The sequence below is a fragment of the Danio rerio genome, chromosome 22 (genome assembly GCF_052040795.2).
Source record: "Danio rerio strain M-AB ecotype USA chromosome 22, GRCz13ab, whole genome shotgun sequence".
Taxonomy (NCBI): domain Eukaryota; kingdom Metazoa; phylum Chordata; class Actinopteri; order Cypriniformes; family Danionidae; genus Danio; species Danio rerio.
In genome coordinates, this window is record NC_141042.1 from 8,137,693 (window position 1) to 8,156,410 (window position 18,718).

At 37.8% G+C, this 18,718-nt stretch overlaps 1 protein-coding gene across 1 annotated transcript; it reads left to right on the top strand.

The window, feature by feature from the left end:
* The first annotated feature begins 2,516 nt into the window (after window positions 1–2,516).
* On the top strand, window positions 2,517–10,362 carry LOC147838382 (uncharacterized). Its single transcript, XM_087303738.1, has 6 exons — window positions 2,517–2,723; window positions 4,021–4,344; window positions 7,283–7,582; window positions 8,857–8,958; window positions 9,072–9,139; window positions 9,935–10,362. The coding sequence occupies exons 1-6, from the start codon at window positions 2,675–2,677 to the stop codon at window positions 9,986–9,988; spliced, it is 897 nt and encodes a 298-aa protein (XP_087159864.1). The 5' UTR covers window positions 2,517–2,674; the 3' UTR covers window positions 9,989–10,362.
* The last annotated feature ends 8,356 nt before the right edge of the window (window positions 10,363–18,718 follow it).

Here is an 18,718-nt window from a genome sequence, read left to right on the forward strand (position 1 = left end):
ACAGTCTGAACTAGGCATAAGGTGAACAACCGTGATCTCCGATCCCTAAGGCGGCACTGCATCAAGAATCCTGATTCATCTGTAAGTGTTATCACCACATATGCTTGGGACTACTTTGGCAAACCTTTGTCAAGTACCACAATACGTAGTTACATCCACAAATGCCAGTTAAAGCTGCACTGTGCCAAAAGAAAGCCCCATGTTAACAATGTCCAAAAACGCTGTTGACTTCTCTGGGCTTGGAGGCATCTGGATTTGGCCATCACACATTGGAAACGTGAAAAACGATCATCAAGACTTGTTATGAGCAACAAGTCTAAAACCAACTTATCTAAAGTCTAAATGAAACCTCATCTGCATAAGCTGGCACTTTAAACCTGTACACACAACTGGGAATATACAGCCCATGTAAATCTGTTCTCAGTTTATTTAAAAAACATAAAACTAATTAAATATCCACCTCAACTCTTCTGTTTCCACCAAAACTGTTCATTAGGACCTTCACAGGATCAACATGGCCAGGCTGCTTTAGCCAAACCTTTGGTCACTCCTGCGAATGCCAAACAACGATTTTTATGGTGCCAGCAGCAAAGATATATATGGGCTGTGCTGCGGACAATGTAAAACATTTTCTGGATTCAGTGTATTGTTCTATGATGAGTCCACCTTCACTTCCTTTCCCACATCCTGGAGAGTTAGGGTGTAGAGAAGCCCAGACAGTAGCCCCTGTACCACCCAGAATGTTGCATGCCCAGAGTGAAGTTGGTCCCATGTATTAGAATAATAATGCACAAATACACACAGCAAGACTTGTGACAGAGTAGTTTGATGAACTTGAAAGTATATTTGAACATCCACCGTGAACTGCACATTCACCTGAACTCAGCCACTTTGGGTATGATTTGGAAAAGCAAGTCAGTAAATGTTTTCTTTTTTATAATCACGGCACAGTAATTCACCAGTCTCCAGTTTTTAATGTCATTCAAGTCTTCTTTTTTGTCAAAAGCATGAGAACTGCTCTACTTCTGACTTATAAAAGTCCACTGGTAGCCCATCAACTCAAGGTGCTTTAAGAAGATGTTTGAATTTCTAAATATATCCAGCCTTGCTAAATAAATTAAATGATCATAAACATGAGCATATATGTACTGCCTTTGAGTTCCATTAAAATTCCTCTAAATATCAACAACCTTGTGTTCTTTGAATAATTGAATAAGACGCCCATGTTAAAGAAAGTGTGGTTCAGTGTAATTTATGTCCAGAAAATGTTCAGTGCAATTAAATTTTCAGCTAAAATAACAAATCCTCATGAATACAATTATATAGAACATTTGTCAAAGTATGTTGCAGAGACATTCTTTCTGCTGGATTAGTTGGAGCATACTGTAACAAATGGTTGAGGGCAACAGAGGTGAGGATCCATGTGCATTGTGCAGTTTATTAAAAAATAATTGTCAGACAGACAATTGTCAAAACCGGTGCAAACTGGAGCAAAATTGAGGGGGCTTAACAACAAGACTCGCTGGCAACGGAGCTTGCTGCTCAAAAAATGGCCGCCACCAGTCCACTAATGCACAAGAAGTCTGCCACCAGTTCTCTAGACCACAAAATGGCTGCCTCCAGTCTACCAGCTCACAAAATGGATGCAACCAGTTTACAGATACGATGGTACGATGTTGCTAGCTCAGAATAGGGTTTCCTGTTTTCATTATTATTTCTATATAGTCTTATGTACAGCACTTATGGTCAGTCTTCCACTTTGGTCAGGCTGTTTTCAAATGTGCCTTATAATTAAATGAACTTTAACTCGTTTAATTTGCTGCTGTGGCATGGGTTAAGTGTAGAATAGTAGGTGAAGAGACCTTTTTTTCCTGCACTCCCTTGCCTTTTTCAATGGCTGTGTATAGGAACTGAGAGATATCAGAACAAATCTAACATTTATTGGCTTTTTGTAATGTAAATTGTTAATATTAAAATACTGCCCTGCTTAAAAATCCAGCTTAAACCAGCCTAGGCTGGTTGGCTGGTTTTAGCTGGTCGACCAGCCTGGTTTTAGAGGGGTTTTGGCCACTTCCAGGCTGGTCTCCAGCCATTTCCAGCCTGGTCTTAGCTGGTCAGGCTGGGAGATGACCAGCTAAAACCAGCTTGACCAGCCTAGCCAAGCTGGGAGTCCAGCCAAAACCAGCTATATCCAGCTTAAACCAGGCAGGTCGAGCTGGTTTAAGCTGGATTTGGCTGGTCATTTTCCAGCCTGACCAGCTAAGACCAGGCTGGAAATGGGTTTAAACCAGCCTGGAAATGGCCAAAACCCCTCTAAAACCAGGCTGGTCAACCAGCTAAAACCAGCCAACCAGTCTAGGCTGGTTTAAGCTGGATTTTTCAGCAGGGTGTCCATAGAGAGAATTAGCTTTCCCTTTGTTAGAAAGTAGACCAAGCAGTCTATTTCTATAAAAACATACAGTCTCTGAAGGGTGACACCCACTAGATAAGTTTGTTGTCACTGACTGCAGAGCTTCACTTTATTTTCACAAGCGCCTGCAGACCAGCAGCTTTCAAACTCTTCTGTTAGTTCATTAAAAAAAAAAAAGAGTCTAAGTATTTCTGCTGCGTTTATCTTATTTGTGACCATTCTGTGAAAGTTCTTTAAAACAATTCAGTGAAATCCCTTAAGAAAATGTTGGACTTGTTTAGAATCTTCAGTTTGTGCTCATGGAGTCTAGCTGGTAAGTTTGATTATGTTATTATTAGGTTTAGTACAATATATTTAAACAAACTTTATTGTCAGATCTGTATCTGATTGTTTTTTTCTTGCATAACAGTATGTTATATTCTCCTTACAAAGAGACATAACAATATATGTTTACAGCATATTATCATTTGTCTACATGCACCATATTGTTCATTATTTCCATTGTTTGTTTTACTTACCCTATTATATGAAACGTTAAATTCATCACAAGTTACTGTAATTTAGCCTGTTGAAATGACACACTGTTTTATAGTGGTATTTTATAATAACAGTACATTAATATTGATGTAATAATATATTCATTTAATGTTCCTTTATGAACTAATGATGAATAAAGGCATGCTAGAAATGACAAACTAACATGTCACCTCTGTGTTTAAACGTTACGGTCATACTGTGTTTACACTGAAAAATAATAGAAAGGTGTTCTGTCTACATCAAAACTAACAGTTTAAACAGGAGTTCAAGAGAGCTTAAGATATGTGAAGTAATGATAATGTGCCTCTTCTAGTAAAGTGATGACATTAAAATACATTAATAGGTCATGAATTCATGTTGGTTACATATAGCTAAGGCCAGATGAATCTGCGAATGTTTTTTTGCTACTTCTGCTGAAAATATTGGTAAAAATCTACTGATTTCTGCTGAATGATTTTGGGAGAATTATGACTAAAATAAAATAAAAATAATACTTTTTAACTTTATAGTTTAAAATGCAAATCCAATTAGATCCACTTTATTTGGTAAACAAAGCAAGTCTCTCATATAATATCTCTACTAAAAGACAGAAAATATTACTGTACAAACTGCATTGTACATAAATCAGATGAATATTTTCATATTAGTCAATAATGTTACTGTAATTAATTTAAAAACTGAATAAATATAGATGTACACACATTTACTTAAGTGAATAAACAGAATTAATGATGGGCTAAAAATCTTCGGAAAATCTGTGGAATTCTGCGCGCGCATATCTTGTCTGGCCCTACATATAGCTAAAATAATGCAATAATAATATAGCTAAACCATTTATTAACAAACATGAACTAACAAGTAATAAGGTAGCCATTATTCATACAAACTCACATGACTTATGTTGTTAAAGTTAATTATTAGCACATGTCTTCACTCATCATTAGTTCATAATAATGTTTAGCTTAAATATTAGTACATCTTTTAAGTACTGCTATAGTTTTAAAACAATTACAGTTGCTAGTAGTTGGCTGAGACAGTTTGTGTGTCTGTCTGTGTGTGTGTGTATTTATCAGGTGTGTTTGGTGTTGAAGTGAAGTCTGTGTTGGCGACTGAAGGAGATTCGGTCTCTCTACACATTAGCGTTACAAAAGAACAGAAAATTGATGAGATCGAATGGCGGTTTGGAAATAATATTCTGATAGCTAAACTGAACAGAAATAATCATTTGAGCACATTCTATGATAATGCTGCTAACAGGAGATTCGGAGGGCGACTGAAGCTGGACAATCAAACTGGATCTCTGACCATCACAAACAGCAGAAGCACAGACTCTGGACTTTATAAAGTAACCAACACGGACAGCAAATTACTCTTCACATTCAACTGTACTGTCTATGGTGAGTAAAGTATTACTTGCAATGTTTGCAAGGTATCAGTGTTTTCAGTTATAGTCCTTTTAAAGATTTGTGTGTGTGTGTGTGTGTGTTTGTTTACGAAGTACAAAATAATCTTGTGAAATATACATTTTAAATTTTGGGCCGTTAGTAAAAATCTAATGGACATCTAGCCAGGTTTTGGGCTTTTATCGGATGGCTATTCAATTTTCACTGACAGCCCAAATTTAGCCTTGTTTTAGCCAAGTTGTCACTGTTTAGACATATTTTAAACACACACAAATAAAATGCTTGGTGGGCAAGTTTCTTGATCCTGTGGCCGAATAAATCCTAATACTTAATCCTAAATTTCCGAATAAAGCGCGGGAGCAGTCAGTAACGAGTTTAATTTGGGACGGGAGCGGACCGTCTAGCAATATCGCTCCCGACTCCCGAGCAAGCACGCGTATGTATGTGTGTAAATTAAATAGCGCAATGCTGTGTTTAGCTTGTTTGTTACTGTGTGTGTGTGTGCGCTCGCACAATTGAGAGGTGTGTGTGTGTGTGTGTGTGTGCGCGCTTTGCCTGTGTGCGTACTTGGTGCTTATGTGTGTGTGTGTTTGTGAGTGCGCGAATGAGAGAGAGAGAGAGAGAGAGAGAGAGAGAGGTTTGTCTGTGTGTGGGTGCGCGTGTTTATACAGACAACTTGTTATAGGCTGTCTGGACTCTGTATAGCTGGGTGGTTTTCTGTTTTTTCCCCCTACCCCCCCTCCCCCACCCCTTCTTTAGGTAGAAAATGGGGCAGTTCGGGTGTTGACAACAAATGCTAAATGTAAGCGGGAGCAAAATTTTGTCCCGCACAGATCTCTACTATGCAGGTCCAAACACTTACACATTGCTTAATACACACAGGATGTACAGCAATGCACAAACATCTTTACATATGGAAAGGATTAAAATGTTTAAAAAATATATATTTTAAATATAAATAAATTAACCACTGCCTCCATGTCTCAGGGGGGCTTTTTTAGTTTATTCATGACAATTAGCATTTTTATTAATGTTATTTTTATTAGCAGAATAATTTATTGTATGCATATTTATATATTTTTAATCAAAACAAATTTAGATTTATAACTGTCGGGTTTTGGAGACGTATGCCCCACTATAAGGGACATAAAAATAGGACATGTGTTTGGATATAAATGGTCTTTTGATCACACTTTGTTATTTTTGTTTATTTATTTGTTTGCTGGAAATTAGAACTGAATTTAGAAATAGTTTTGAAACAAATCTTTGCGCTTAACAAACCAAATTAAGTGAAGTTTCATAAACTAATTTCGAGAGGAGCATGTGATATGATTGTGCACCGCTGGCCACTCATTCGTAATCAGTAATAATCCAATCAGAATGATCCTAGCTTAATATAAATGGATCACTTTCTCCTTATTGCACTATGTTCGTTTTGGAAGAATCCCCCCTTCCACTCCATCTCCTCCTTTTTTTCTCCCCTTCTAAAGGGGGAGCGATCGAGACCTACCTGATCTCGGTTCTCCTGATATGCTTCTAGACCGGGCGGAAGCCCTGGGCTCAAATATCTCCGAGCTCAGGGTTCTCTCACGGGACAGCATGCCAAACCTGCTATAAGTGCCAAGCATATCTAAGTGGGAACTCTTGAAATATGCAGGCTAATGGATGTCTTAAGTGGAGTGTGAACAACACCGTTTCCTATCTACGAAAGTAGAAGTAAAAGTAAAGAGAAAGTAAAGAGGCAGAATGGAGGAGGTTTGTTCTTTATCCTCGAGCTGCAGATTGTCTAACTGTTTTCTCGCTAGTAAAGCACTCAGTTTTTTCACTTACAAAGTCCGCCATTTGTAAATAGCAAATGCGCCATGGCACGACGCAACTGACTCCTAAAGGAAATGGGAGATGCTCAAAACACCCATAACTCATTAAGAGCCAACCCTGTTTAACCATGCGCCGCGGCGCAGGGTGTATTTTTTCATCCATAAAATAGCAAAAGGGGCTGCACGGTGGTGCAGTGGGTAGCACATTCACCTCACAGCAAGAAGGTCACTGATTCGAGCCTTAGCTGGGTCAGTTGGTGTTTCTGTGTGGAGTTTGCATGTTCTCCCCGTGTTGTCGTGGGTCTCCTCCAGGTGCTCCAGTTTCCCCCACAAGTCCAAAAACATGTGCTATAGGTGAATTGGGTAAGCTAAATTGGCCATAGTGAATGTGTGTGAATGAGTGTGTATAGGTGTTTCCCAGTGATGGGTTGAAAGGGCATTCACTGCGTAAAACATATGCTGGATAAGTTGGCGGTTCATTCCGCTGACCCCGGATTAATAAAGGGACCAAGCTGAAAAGAACATGAATGAATGAATTAATGAATGAAAATAGCAAAAGTGGATTCGGACATGCATTTAATGCATTTGTGAAATGCACTTCAAATTTTGCACGCACGCACGCATGCACACACGCACACACGCACACACACACAAAACAGAGACTGTTTTAAACGATGACTTTCTCTTATCTTTATAACCAAAATGACATATTTGGTCATTAAGGTTTTTTAAAGGCATTTTAGCATGACCAAAACAACATTTCAGATGTTTTACAATGTCCTCAGCCTGCTTGTTTGTCCATTTACACACATATTTATCATTTATCATGATCTCTTATCACAAAATCACATGACTTGATGCGTATACTGGAATTTCTTTGGTAAAAGTGTTTCCATCTATCTTATACTACTCAATTATGCATCTACATTGTTAAGGTGCATTTTCAAAATGTATGCACATCTTGGCATTTCCGTCAATCATTTTTATGTGCATCTCAAAAATGAGCATAGAAATAGATGGATGGAAACATTGTAAATAGCTATCGTAAAGAGCCTCAGTCTTCAGCATCTAAAGAGTCATAACTGAAGTAGTTGTTTTTCTCTAATATCTCTCAGCTCGTCTACCTGTTCCTGACATCTTCTTGAGCTCTTCTCAATGTTCTTCATCCACATCTTTATCAGAGCAGTATTGTTCAGTGGTGTGTTCAGTGTTGAATGTGAGCACTGTGAGTCTCTCCTGGTACAAAGGAAACAGTTTATTGTCCAGCATCAGTACGTCTAATCTCAGCATCAGTCTCTTTCTACCTCTGGAGGTGGAATATCAGGATAACAGCACCTACAGCTGTGTGGTCAACAACACCATCAGCAACCAGACCATACATCTGGACATCAACACACTCTGTCAGCCATGTTCAGGTACATCTCTGATTTTAGATAAACATATACACTCACCATGTCACTTTATTAGGTACACCTGTCCAACTGCTCGTTAACGCAAATTTCTAATCAGCCAATCACATGGCAGCAACTCCATGCATTTAGGCATGCAGACATGATCAAGACGATCTGCTGCAGTTCAAACTGAGCATGAGAATAGGGAAGAAGGGGGTTTAAGTGACTTTGAACGTGGCATGGTTGTTGGTGCCAGACAGAAACTGCTGGTCCACCGGGATTTCTTGCACAACCATCTCTAGGGTTTACAGAGAATGGTACAGGAAAGAGAAAATATCCATTGAGCGGTAGTTCTGTGGACGCAAATGCCTTGATGATGCCAGAGCTCAGAGGAGAATGGCCAGACTGGTTCAGCGGATAAAAAGGCAACAGTAACTTGAATAACCACTCACTACAACCGAGGTATGCAGAAGAGCATCTCTGAACACACAACACGTCTAACCTTGAGGCGGATGGGCTACAACAGCAGAAGACCACACCGGGTGCCACTCCTCTCAGCTAAGAACAGGAAACTGAGGCTACAATTCACACAGGCTCACCTAAACTGGACAATAGAATGATTGGAGAAACGTCGCCTGGTCTGATGAGTCTCCATTTCTGCTGTGTCATTCAGATGTTAAGGTCAGAATTTGGTGTCAACAACAAGAAAGCATGAATCCATCTTGACTTGTATCAACGGTTCAGGCTGGTGGTTGTGGTGTAATGTGTGGGGGATATTTTGGCACACTCTGGGCTCATTAGTACCAATTAAGCATCGTGTCACAGCCTACCTGAGTATTGTTGCTGATCATGTCTATTCCTTTATGACCACAGTGCACCTATCTTCTGTGGGCTACTTCCAGCAGGATAACGCGTCATGTCATAAGGCGTGAATCATCTCAGACTGGTTTCTTGAACATGACAATGAGTTCACTGTACTCAAATGGCCTCCACAGTCACCAGACCTCAATTCAATAGAACTCCTTTGGGATGTGGTGGAACAGGAGATTCACATCATGGATGTGCAGCAGACAAATCTGCAGCAACCACGTGATGCTATCATGTCAATATGGACCAAATTCTCTGAGGAATATTTCCAGTACCTTGTTGAATCTATGCCTAGGATTAGGGCAGTTCTGAAGGCAAAAGGGGGTCTAACCCTGTACAAGTAAGGTGTACCTAATAAACTGGCCGGAGAAAAAGTGTGCGTGTTTGTGTGTATGTGTGTACATATAGTCCATGTATATTTTTGCCTACAGGCCTACTACAAGTGCTGCTCTGTGCTGCTGCTGGATGCTTGATTCTAGCTCTGCTCGTGATCTTTGGCATCTGCATGAAGCAAAAGAAAACAGCCCAAAAAGGCAAGTGTTACCAAATGCTGACCCTGTTCATGTTCAAGTTATTAACATTGCAGAAATGAGAAAATCACCTCTATAATTAGGTAGACATAAAGATGTCATTATTGTTTCAACAGTTGAGACTCGTGCAGAAGAGATCACATATGCTGATCCCACATTCCACAGAAGAAAAGCACCGAAATCGGTGAGAGCTCTCTGGCTCATCTCTGGGCCATAATTTGGCTTCCATTCTGGCTTACTTTACACATCAGTCCACAGCCAAAACCCAACAGACACACTGGAAACAGACACATACATTTAGATCAGGCTGAGATCTGGCCCACTCCCTGTTGAAATAACACTATGGGGCTGTTTACACCTGGGCACTAGATGTATTTTTTCTGAGTTGTGGAAACATTTCAATTACACCTGATCAAATAAATGTGTCTTTGTTAAATTTATATGATTGATAAGATTAATTTAACTAGGTTTCACCAAATACAGCACCAGATGTACTGCGTTTTATTTAATAAACATTATTTACAGAAACATAAGCATTACATTACTGGGCAGTGTGCTTAATCAAACACTTGATTCTAATCACAATTCAACCACCAAACTGTCTTTATTTATTTGTTTATTTATTTTGTCATATGGGATTTTTCATTCTGACAGTGGTCGTCTGTAACAGTATAAATTTGGACCGAAGGTACATACACACAACTGCACCAAGAGCAGACCCGCTATGAATAAAACAGCTTTGAGCTGAGACCAGCCCAAAGAGAAAAAAAATGTGTCAGTCAGCTAGAAGGTTTTTGTAGCATTGGCACAATTCTAGCCCATCATCTCACCGATGCTGAGACTGACCCAACAGTGTCGCATTTTAGCCAGAATCGACTCAAAAGTGCTTGCTATCTGGGGTTTGTTTGTATGCAAATTGACACATTATACATTATATGTTTTAAATAATCTCTTTGCACGCGTGTTTGTTTTGTTTTAGGGTGTTCAAGAGGAGCCAGATGTGGAGTATGCAGGAGTCGCTGTGAGACATTGATCAAACTTTTGACCAAACCTGCGAATCATTTTAAGGGCTGCCAATGTCTAGATCACAACCTACTTAAAAAGTAATTACTATGTTAGTGTGGTTGTTTTTAATGTGTATCTAACACATTTGACCTTGTGAGCATTTGAAGAGTTTATGCAATATGACTAAATGTATTTCCAACTATATCTGGAAGTGCCTGAAAGTATGGAGTCAGAGGAGTCACATTAATAATTTGCGTAAAAAAACACGATGTACACATGCGTAGCCATATTTACATGCATGACACCAAATTCACAAAAATATTTCACGAGCACAATTTTAAAAAAAATGTTCATAGAAGTTCTTTTTTACAAGTATTTTTTATATAAAAAGTTCTTAACGTGAAAAAAAAAAAAATATATATATATATATATATACACACACACACACACACACACACACACATATATATATATATACATATATATATATATATATATATATATATATATATATACATACATATATATATATATATATACATATATATATATATATATATATATATATATATATATATATATACATACATATATATATATATATATATATATATACATACATATATATATATATATATATATATATATATATATATATATATATATATATATATATATATATATATATATATATATTAGGGATGTAACAATATTGTAAATACCGTCATACCGCAATAGTAATTTTTCTCAATATTACCGTAGGCGCATGACTCAATATAACTATATTTCTGAGAAAAGTTTGCTTAGGCAAATGAAGCGAACGGGAGGTAGCGGGAACTACAACTCCCATCAGCCCAGGCGTGGCCATCATCCTTTGCGGTCTGTTGTCACCACAGATCCAGTAATGCGGAAATGGAGTGTTGGAGTGTGTTGCTAGTAGCGGGGAAGAAAAAGAGCTGGAAATGATCGAATCTAAAGCGGGTTTTAAATCGGATGTGTGGAAGCATTTTGGTTTCTTTCTAAAAAGATATGAAAAAGGAGAAAAGGTGACAGACAAAGAAAAAACAGTTTGCAGGCACTGCCAGACTGTGGTGAAATATAAGTCGGGGAATACGACTAAAAACAGTCATGGGGACTGCAGAACACAGCACACTTGTTAGATTGATGCAGACATTGACTTGTACCGCAAAGAGACCTCTATCTCACTCATGGCTTCTCCTCTCAAGTGGTGGAAAGACAATGCACAACGTTACCCACTGCTGTCCACCTAAATCATATCTCTCTGTCCCAGAAACCTTAGTCCCAAATGAGAGGTTTTTTTTTCTGTTGCAGGGGACATGCCCAGAGATCCCAGCTTTTACCAGATTATAGTTATATGATAATTTTTCTTAAAAATCCCATCTCTATCTAGGTGAGTGAGTGATTAAATGTAGAATGTGATGAGTTTTCAACAATACTAAATTGAAACTTTTTTTTTATATGGTTTTATAGTTTTTTGTTATTAAAATTGAAAAATTGAAGTTCCTATTTCGAAACTTACAGATAGATGGCTAATTTGTATGTCATTGATATGCTCAGTGCTAAGATAAATAAACACTTTTGGCGCTTTTTTCAAGTCTTTTTATTAGTTTTGTTTTTCCTGTAAATTATTCAATAAATACTGTACCGTGCCATTCATACCGAGGTATTATCATACCGTGAAATTCTGATACCGTTACATCCCTAATATATATATATAGTTCATTTAGTTAGTGTCCAACAGTGTGTGGTTTAATTGTAACACCGTTACAACTAACCCCGCTGTGTCATGTTTTCCTCAAAACTGGCTAGCAGTCACTCTGTTTTTTACATCTTTCAAAATGGTTCCATCTTTTAGCCTAGAAGACGGTGGGCACAACAATACAAGACTTTACATACCTTTACAGATAAAAAAAATCCCTTAATGCTGCAAAAATGGTTTGTCCTATGTTACATACTGAGTGATACAGTATGGTGCGGTACGGGTCACCTTTATCAAGCTTGCGTTTCCACTGCTAAAAGGGTATCAATGGTACTCTTTTGGTGGGGGTGGTGTAAGACAGAAAGTTTCAATCTACATCATTCTCACTCGAGGAAATGTCTCATATAATGTCACATATATGAGAAGCACTTCTCACAAAACAGATGCTTTATACACATAAATACTTCTGTATAAATGTTTATTACTAATTTTTCTATGAACATGAGTTGATTATAACTGCAGATCAATGACAGTGTGAAATAGCCTACTGTAACGTCTATAATTATATTAAATAAATAAATAAATGCAACATATATGAACACATACAGACCCTTACAGTCTCTGATGTTACCAATTACAGAAAAACTACACACAGCAGACATTTAATCCTTATTTGAGTTAAAAAATAACACGAAATTTAGCCCACAGTCAGTGCAAACCTTTCATCCAAGTGTTCAGTAGGCACATGTAACCTCGTGTTAGAAAGTAATTCCTTCATTCCGAGATCATAATAGTCCATAAGGTGATCATAATAGTTAACCATGGCAGTTTGTTCACATTTGCTGGAAAAAAAAAAAATTGCTCCTTTGTTTTTTCGGGCATCACTCTTGCGTTTGTCAGTTTTTAAAAAGAATAAGGTTTTCAAAAGCACGTCAATAATCAAGCGCACGTTATTATCATTAACTCAAGTTTGTTATTTTAGATATAGAAGCGCACTCGAGCACAAGCAAGAAAGCGAAACCGCTCGCACTTCTGACTGGCTCATAAAAAAACTTCAGGGCACAGGGTCAAATCTGCTCTTCTTCTTGGCTTTGTGGCTGTTCATCAAGACGACAAGGTTTGTCTGAGCTTGGATTGACCATGGCTCATTATTTTATGCATATATTGTAATGGTGTATTGTCTCGGCTGCATATTTAAAACATGGTGATTCCTTTGTTTTCATTTTGGCTTATTGCGCGAGCGAATGACATATCTCTGAAAACCGGTAGCGTTCAGCTGTGCATCTAGCTCCGCCTTTTGTTACCCTTGGTAACCTTATCAAAGGGTGCCAAAAAAGTGGTATGGTTCGGTTCGCTTTTAGGTACACTTTGACAGTGGAAAGTTATAAAAGCGTATCGAACCATACCGTACTGTACCATTCACATGAATTTGTTTTCATGCATATGAATTTGAATACATTGGGGGGGGGTTTTTGGCGTGGATTATTATTGAGACTCTTCTGACCCCAAAGAAAGTGAACAGGATTATGTTTCCTCCTGTATTTAGTGTTGTCAACTTGTGATCTGATCTGCAATGTATCTCATAGGGACACCCACATGTGAAAATTCTGTCAACATTTACCCACCCTTTACTTGTTCCAAACCTTTATGAGTTTCTTTCTTCTGTTGCTTTCCATTTGTTTTTCCAAGAGTGGGAGTTAATGGTTACAGGTTTTTAACTTCAAAATATCTTTTTTTATCATTAACAAGAAAAAAATATATATTGGTTTGGCACCACTTGAGGGAGAGTAAATAGTGAGTACATTTTCATTTTTGAGGTGAGAGTAAACGACCTTATATGCAATTTTTTTTTTTTTTTTTTGTACCTTTTGTTAAGTGTTGGTGTTTATTTTGTTAAGTGTGTCATTCTTGTTGTACTGTATGTGAAGCACCACCATGTCAGAATGAATTGCCCCAAGGTGATTAATAAAGTTTTACACTAAATAATCTCTAGGAGCGAATACCGCCAGTTACGGCTTTTTTTGCCTTGTTTTTCTGAGAGTATTTGATATTGAGATAATGATATTTGTTAAACCTTACCCTTATTCCATTGTGTTTCAAGATTCATGAAGGTTTATAAAGTACTGAATCATAATGTAATAAGAGGACTTCTATCCAGGGATGTTGAACAATGTGTTTGTTGTTTGCCATCATGATCCTGACAAAGTTTTTCTTACAAATGTCTCTCTCTCTCACTGTGATGATTTATTTTGTGAAAGGTTGATGTGTAAGAAATGTTTATGCAAACACTTGTAATAGTAATGCATACTTTTGTAATATTACTAATCATCTTTAGCCTTGTTATACTGGCTTATTTAATATTATATTTACATCTATGCATTTAGCTTTTCATTTGTTTATATATTGTTATTTGAAATCATGAAACTGATAAAGCACCACATGTGTCTCTCTCACTGTGAGGAATTAAATTTCTTCTTTTACTGCTTTGTGCTCAACGTCCATTTAATGCTAAAACATTGCGTGGGCAACACATTATTCTCTGGAGTAGCATCAATGTCTGTGGGCGACACAGTTGTATTAGGCTACATTTACACTGCAGATCTTGATGGTCAATTCCAATTTTGTGACTGTATCCGATTTTTTTTGCTGACCTGCTTACATGATCTTTTAAAAGTGACTCGTATCTGCATTTACACAGCACATGGCAAAAGCGCAATGACCAAAAAAAAAAAAAAAAAAGCGGGCGCTGACTATAAGCTGATAATTAAAGAGTGCTCTTTTCTCTATTCCTGTATGTAATCTGTTTGCAGTTTTTGAGCTGTTTGACTATAGTTTATGACAGAAAGGTTCTCTTTTGTTCTCATCTTCTTTTGATATATAGGCTTTTTAAAATCTTTAGGCATATTAATGTAATGTCCATGGCATGATTTATGCATGTGATGTATGCACTAGTTTTATATTAGTTTATATTAATTACGTGGCGGACATAGCGCTCTCTCGCTCTCGTTAACATGCTTTTACCTGTGCTATATGACAGTATAAAAGCTGTTTAAGTTCTTGTGTATGAGATTTAAGGTTTGGGACTCTGTTTTGGGATTTTGGTTTGCTGTAGTCTGTTCTGAAATGAAAGCGTCAGACTCAACCTCATTTGCTATGGTTTTTAATGACGTGCGACTCACATTGACAGGTGAAAATCCGATCTAACTGGTTACACTGCAGACACGACGGCACAGATCCGATTCATATCGGATAAATTTCCACATATGAACAAGGCCTGAATCTGATTTGAGTAAATCGGACTCCATGTGATTTGTTCCTGGTTACACGTACATGGGCCATATCCGATCTGTGCCACATGGAGAAAAAAAAAAATCGGAATTGAGTCACTTGAACAGCGCAGTGTAAATGCGGCCTTAGAGGAACACTTTGTTAGGGTGGCATAGCAGCACACATCCACTCTTATCAAGGCAGCGCCACCGGCATTGTATCTGCACTCTTGGTCAGTTTGTGGGTTGTTGAGGGGGGTTAACAGCTTCGTCTTTAGTGGATAACCGCGGTCTCCTAATATACAGTTAAATAATTACACTCAATAAAATAAAAAAAATAAAAACTTAGCTGGAATAATCTTTAAATGCATCACTCACCAAGAAGCCACCCATCGCGTACCCTGCCACCCTGAAGCCTCCTCGCTGTCTCTTTCCAAATTTGGACCCAGCACAGAGCTCCAAGAGTATAGCTCTTGGAAATCTGAAACGGCTAATAAGCCAGTCATCATCATGGACCAGAAAATCACTGTGATCCCTAAAAAATGTGTTCCCTTCGGATTCGACCATTGACAATGTCCTCTAATAAGGCCAATACTGCCATCGCCAGACTAGGGGTTGTATAAATTTGAAAATGTTTTTATATGTTCTAAATTACATAATTGGTAAACAAAAAATTCTGTCAATTAACCTATTGTATCAATTATAAAGTAATAGCTTTGATACATGAGGCCCCGGATCTTTAAACTATTGCCTAAATTTCACAATCTATATAATTTAAAAGCTTTTTCATATTATAAAATATCTAAATTTGTGTTCTGAAGGTTTGAATTACAGGAGTGTTTGCAATTATGACAGAAAGAATTTTCACATTTGAGAGAAATTATTTCACAGCATGATTGACCCAACCACCCACCACTACTGCAACACCGGCGGTTGTTGGTGATTTCCCACAGCTGTAAACAATGTCACCATCACATGGCTAACTAACACACAATTTTACACTAAAAACACATTGGCTGTAATCAAAAAACTTCTGCATTTACAGTCTTTGTTCTGATTAACAGTTTTGCAAATTCACATTCAAATACAAAAAAAGGTCTATTAAAATGTGTCAAACAATAATCTTATCATGCCTTTAGTTGGAAACACATGGTTAACAGTTCTAGGAAGTTGTTGACCACAAGAGCAAAATAAATTGTGTGGAAATATGCATGTAGACCCTGTGGTAAAATAAAGGTGCATTTATGCACTCAGATCCTAGTTTGATCATTATCTCGTGTGTGTGTGTGTGTGTGTGTGTGTGTGTGTGTGTGTGTGTGTGTGTGTGTGTGTGTGTGTGTGTGTGTGTGTATGTATCTATATATATATATATATATATATATATATATATATATATATATATATATATATATATATATATATATATATATATATATATATATAAACATTTTATGCACATTGCTGATTGTGTGACTTTTAACCCTCTGGCACATTAATAAATGTCTGGCCTGAAGTGTCTCCCCTGTCCATCAGTGGTTAAAAATGTCAACTCGGCTGTACAAATCAGATTATTTTGGACCGTTTATTTCTAATCTTATTTCTGTTTAAAAAAAATTAAAAAAACTAATTCATATTTGATTCTTTTAAATGATTATCTAAATTAAAAATTATTTTAACCTGCAGATTGGGTCAATAGTTACATATAACTCCTGTGCCTTATTATTTAGAAATAATATTGCCATAATCCACCACATATATCACCTCTGTGAAACTTTCATATTCCTCATGTTACAAGCAGTTGCCCCTAGAACCCTTCAGTCACACATCCCTGAATGGAGTTCATTCTAACACTTTGGGCTCTATTTTGACGGTCCATGCGCAAAGCACAAAACGCAGGGAGCAAACGCTTTCAGGGCGTGTCAGAATCCACCTTTGCTAATTTAAGGGTGAAAAAATCAGATTTGCGCCATGGCGCATGGTCCAAAAGGGTTGAGTTTATTTTCTTAATGAGTTATAGGTGTGTTTGGGGAATAAACCAATCAGAGTCTCATCTCCCATTCCCTTTAAGAGCCAGTTGAGTCACGCCATAGCGCAATTGCTATTAACATGACGTAAAGTAAGTGGAAGTGAAAAAGCTGAGCATTTCACTAGCAAGAAAACAGTTAAACAGAGCATCTACAGCGCGAGAATGAGAGATAAGGCATCTCATAATCTACTTTCACTTTCGCTCTCGTGGATAGGGAAACCTTGTAGACATAGACATCAATTAGCCTATAGATAATTAATTTTGTTTGTTAAGCGCAAAGGTTTGTTTCAAAACTATTTCTAAATTCAGTTCTAATCTAAGCTTGCTTTTAATAAAACAAAAATATGGATATAATAAATAATACTGCTTATAATAATAACATTATACAAAAGCAAATTGAATGAACTGAAAAAGCCTCCCGAGATGAAGAATGTATGAAGGCAGTGGTTTTTAAATTTATGTAGGCGAGAAAATAATATGTTTTGTAATATTTAATCTTTTACATTTATATCCTATATACATCCTTATTATATCCTATATATATCCTTAATATTTTAGATATTTTTCATATGTAAAGATATTTGCGTATTGCTCTACATCTTGTGTGTGTTAAGCAGTGTGCAAGCCAGGCGCACTCTGCGCCAGACAACAGACCGGCTTTGTTCTGGTCTAAAGAACAGACTATTATAGTTTCTCAAAACAGCAACGCGCCAAAACACGCCTGCTTTTTTAGATCAGAACGCCTATGGGCGCACATATGAGCGCAAATGCATTTGCTATTTAAACAGCGTGGCGCAAAACGACTAGCAAACTAGCAAATAACAATTGCGTCGTGCCTTGCGCCACATTGCACCGGGTGCATGATAGGGCCCTTTCCAGTAACTAATATTTGGTTCCAAATCCTTCACCTTTCAGGCTTCCCCCCTGAACCATTATCTAGCCATTCATTTAGAATTGGTGCAGCCACCATAGCAGCCAACAAAGGTCTCTCTCCACATAAAAACCAGAGTCTCGGTCGCTGGTCCTCTGACGCTTTCAGTGCCTACATCCACCTCAGCAATGCCATCTCAAGTTAAGTACTGGTCCTGACCAGCTGATTGCCATACACCAAAGTTAAGGGCTCAAGCTTGACCCTGCCTTTGTTCCTCACTCAACCCTCTATCTAGTGTTTGTGCCCCTTCACTACTTCTTACTCCCCTCTCAACAGCTCTGACTTCCGCAGGAGTCTACCCTGAGCTCCAACTCCTGCAGGAGTCATGCTAAGCCCATTACCAGCCACCCCTTTACAGTCACACTTCAATAACCCACTGCCCCTCCCTCTCCTCTTCCCCACTCTAACTGGACACAGCAGCCAGATATTGTATTGTTCAATCTGCATTTGGGGGGCATTTCTTCAATACGCACCTACTGTCCCGAGCTAATAAAGGCATTTTTGGGGAGTTTCAAGATATATCTGAGCTCAAACTCCCCTCCTGCCCCGCAACGGAAGGGGGCCCTGGGCTTGAGTATCTTTTGAGCTCAGGGCTCTCTCCCAGGACAGCATGCCAAAAACGCTTTATAATCAATCATCAGCTAAGTGTAAACTCTTGAAGGGAAGTTTATTTCTAAACTAATTTTGAGAGGGTCATGTGCTTATGATTGAAAACAGCTGGTCCTGCATTAGACAATTTATGATTTACCAATCAGACGATTAATTAGTCTCCATAAATAACTTAAGTTCCATACCACAGCCATCTTCGTTTTGAA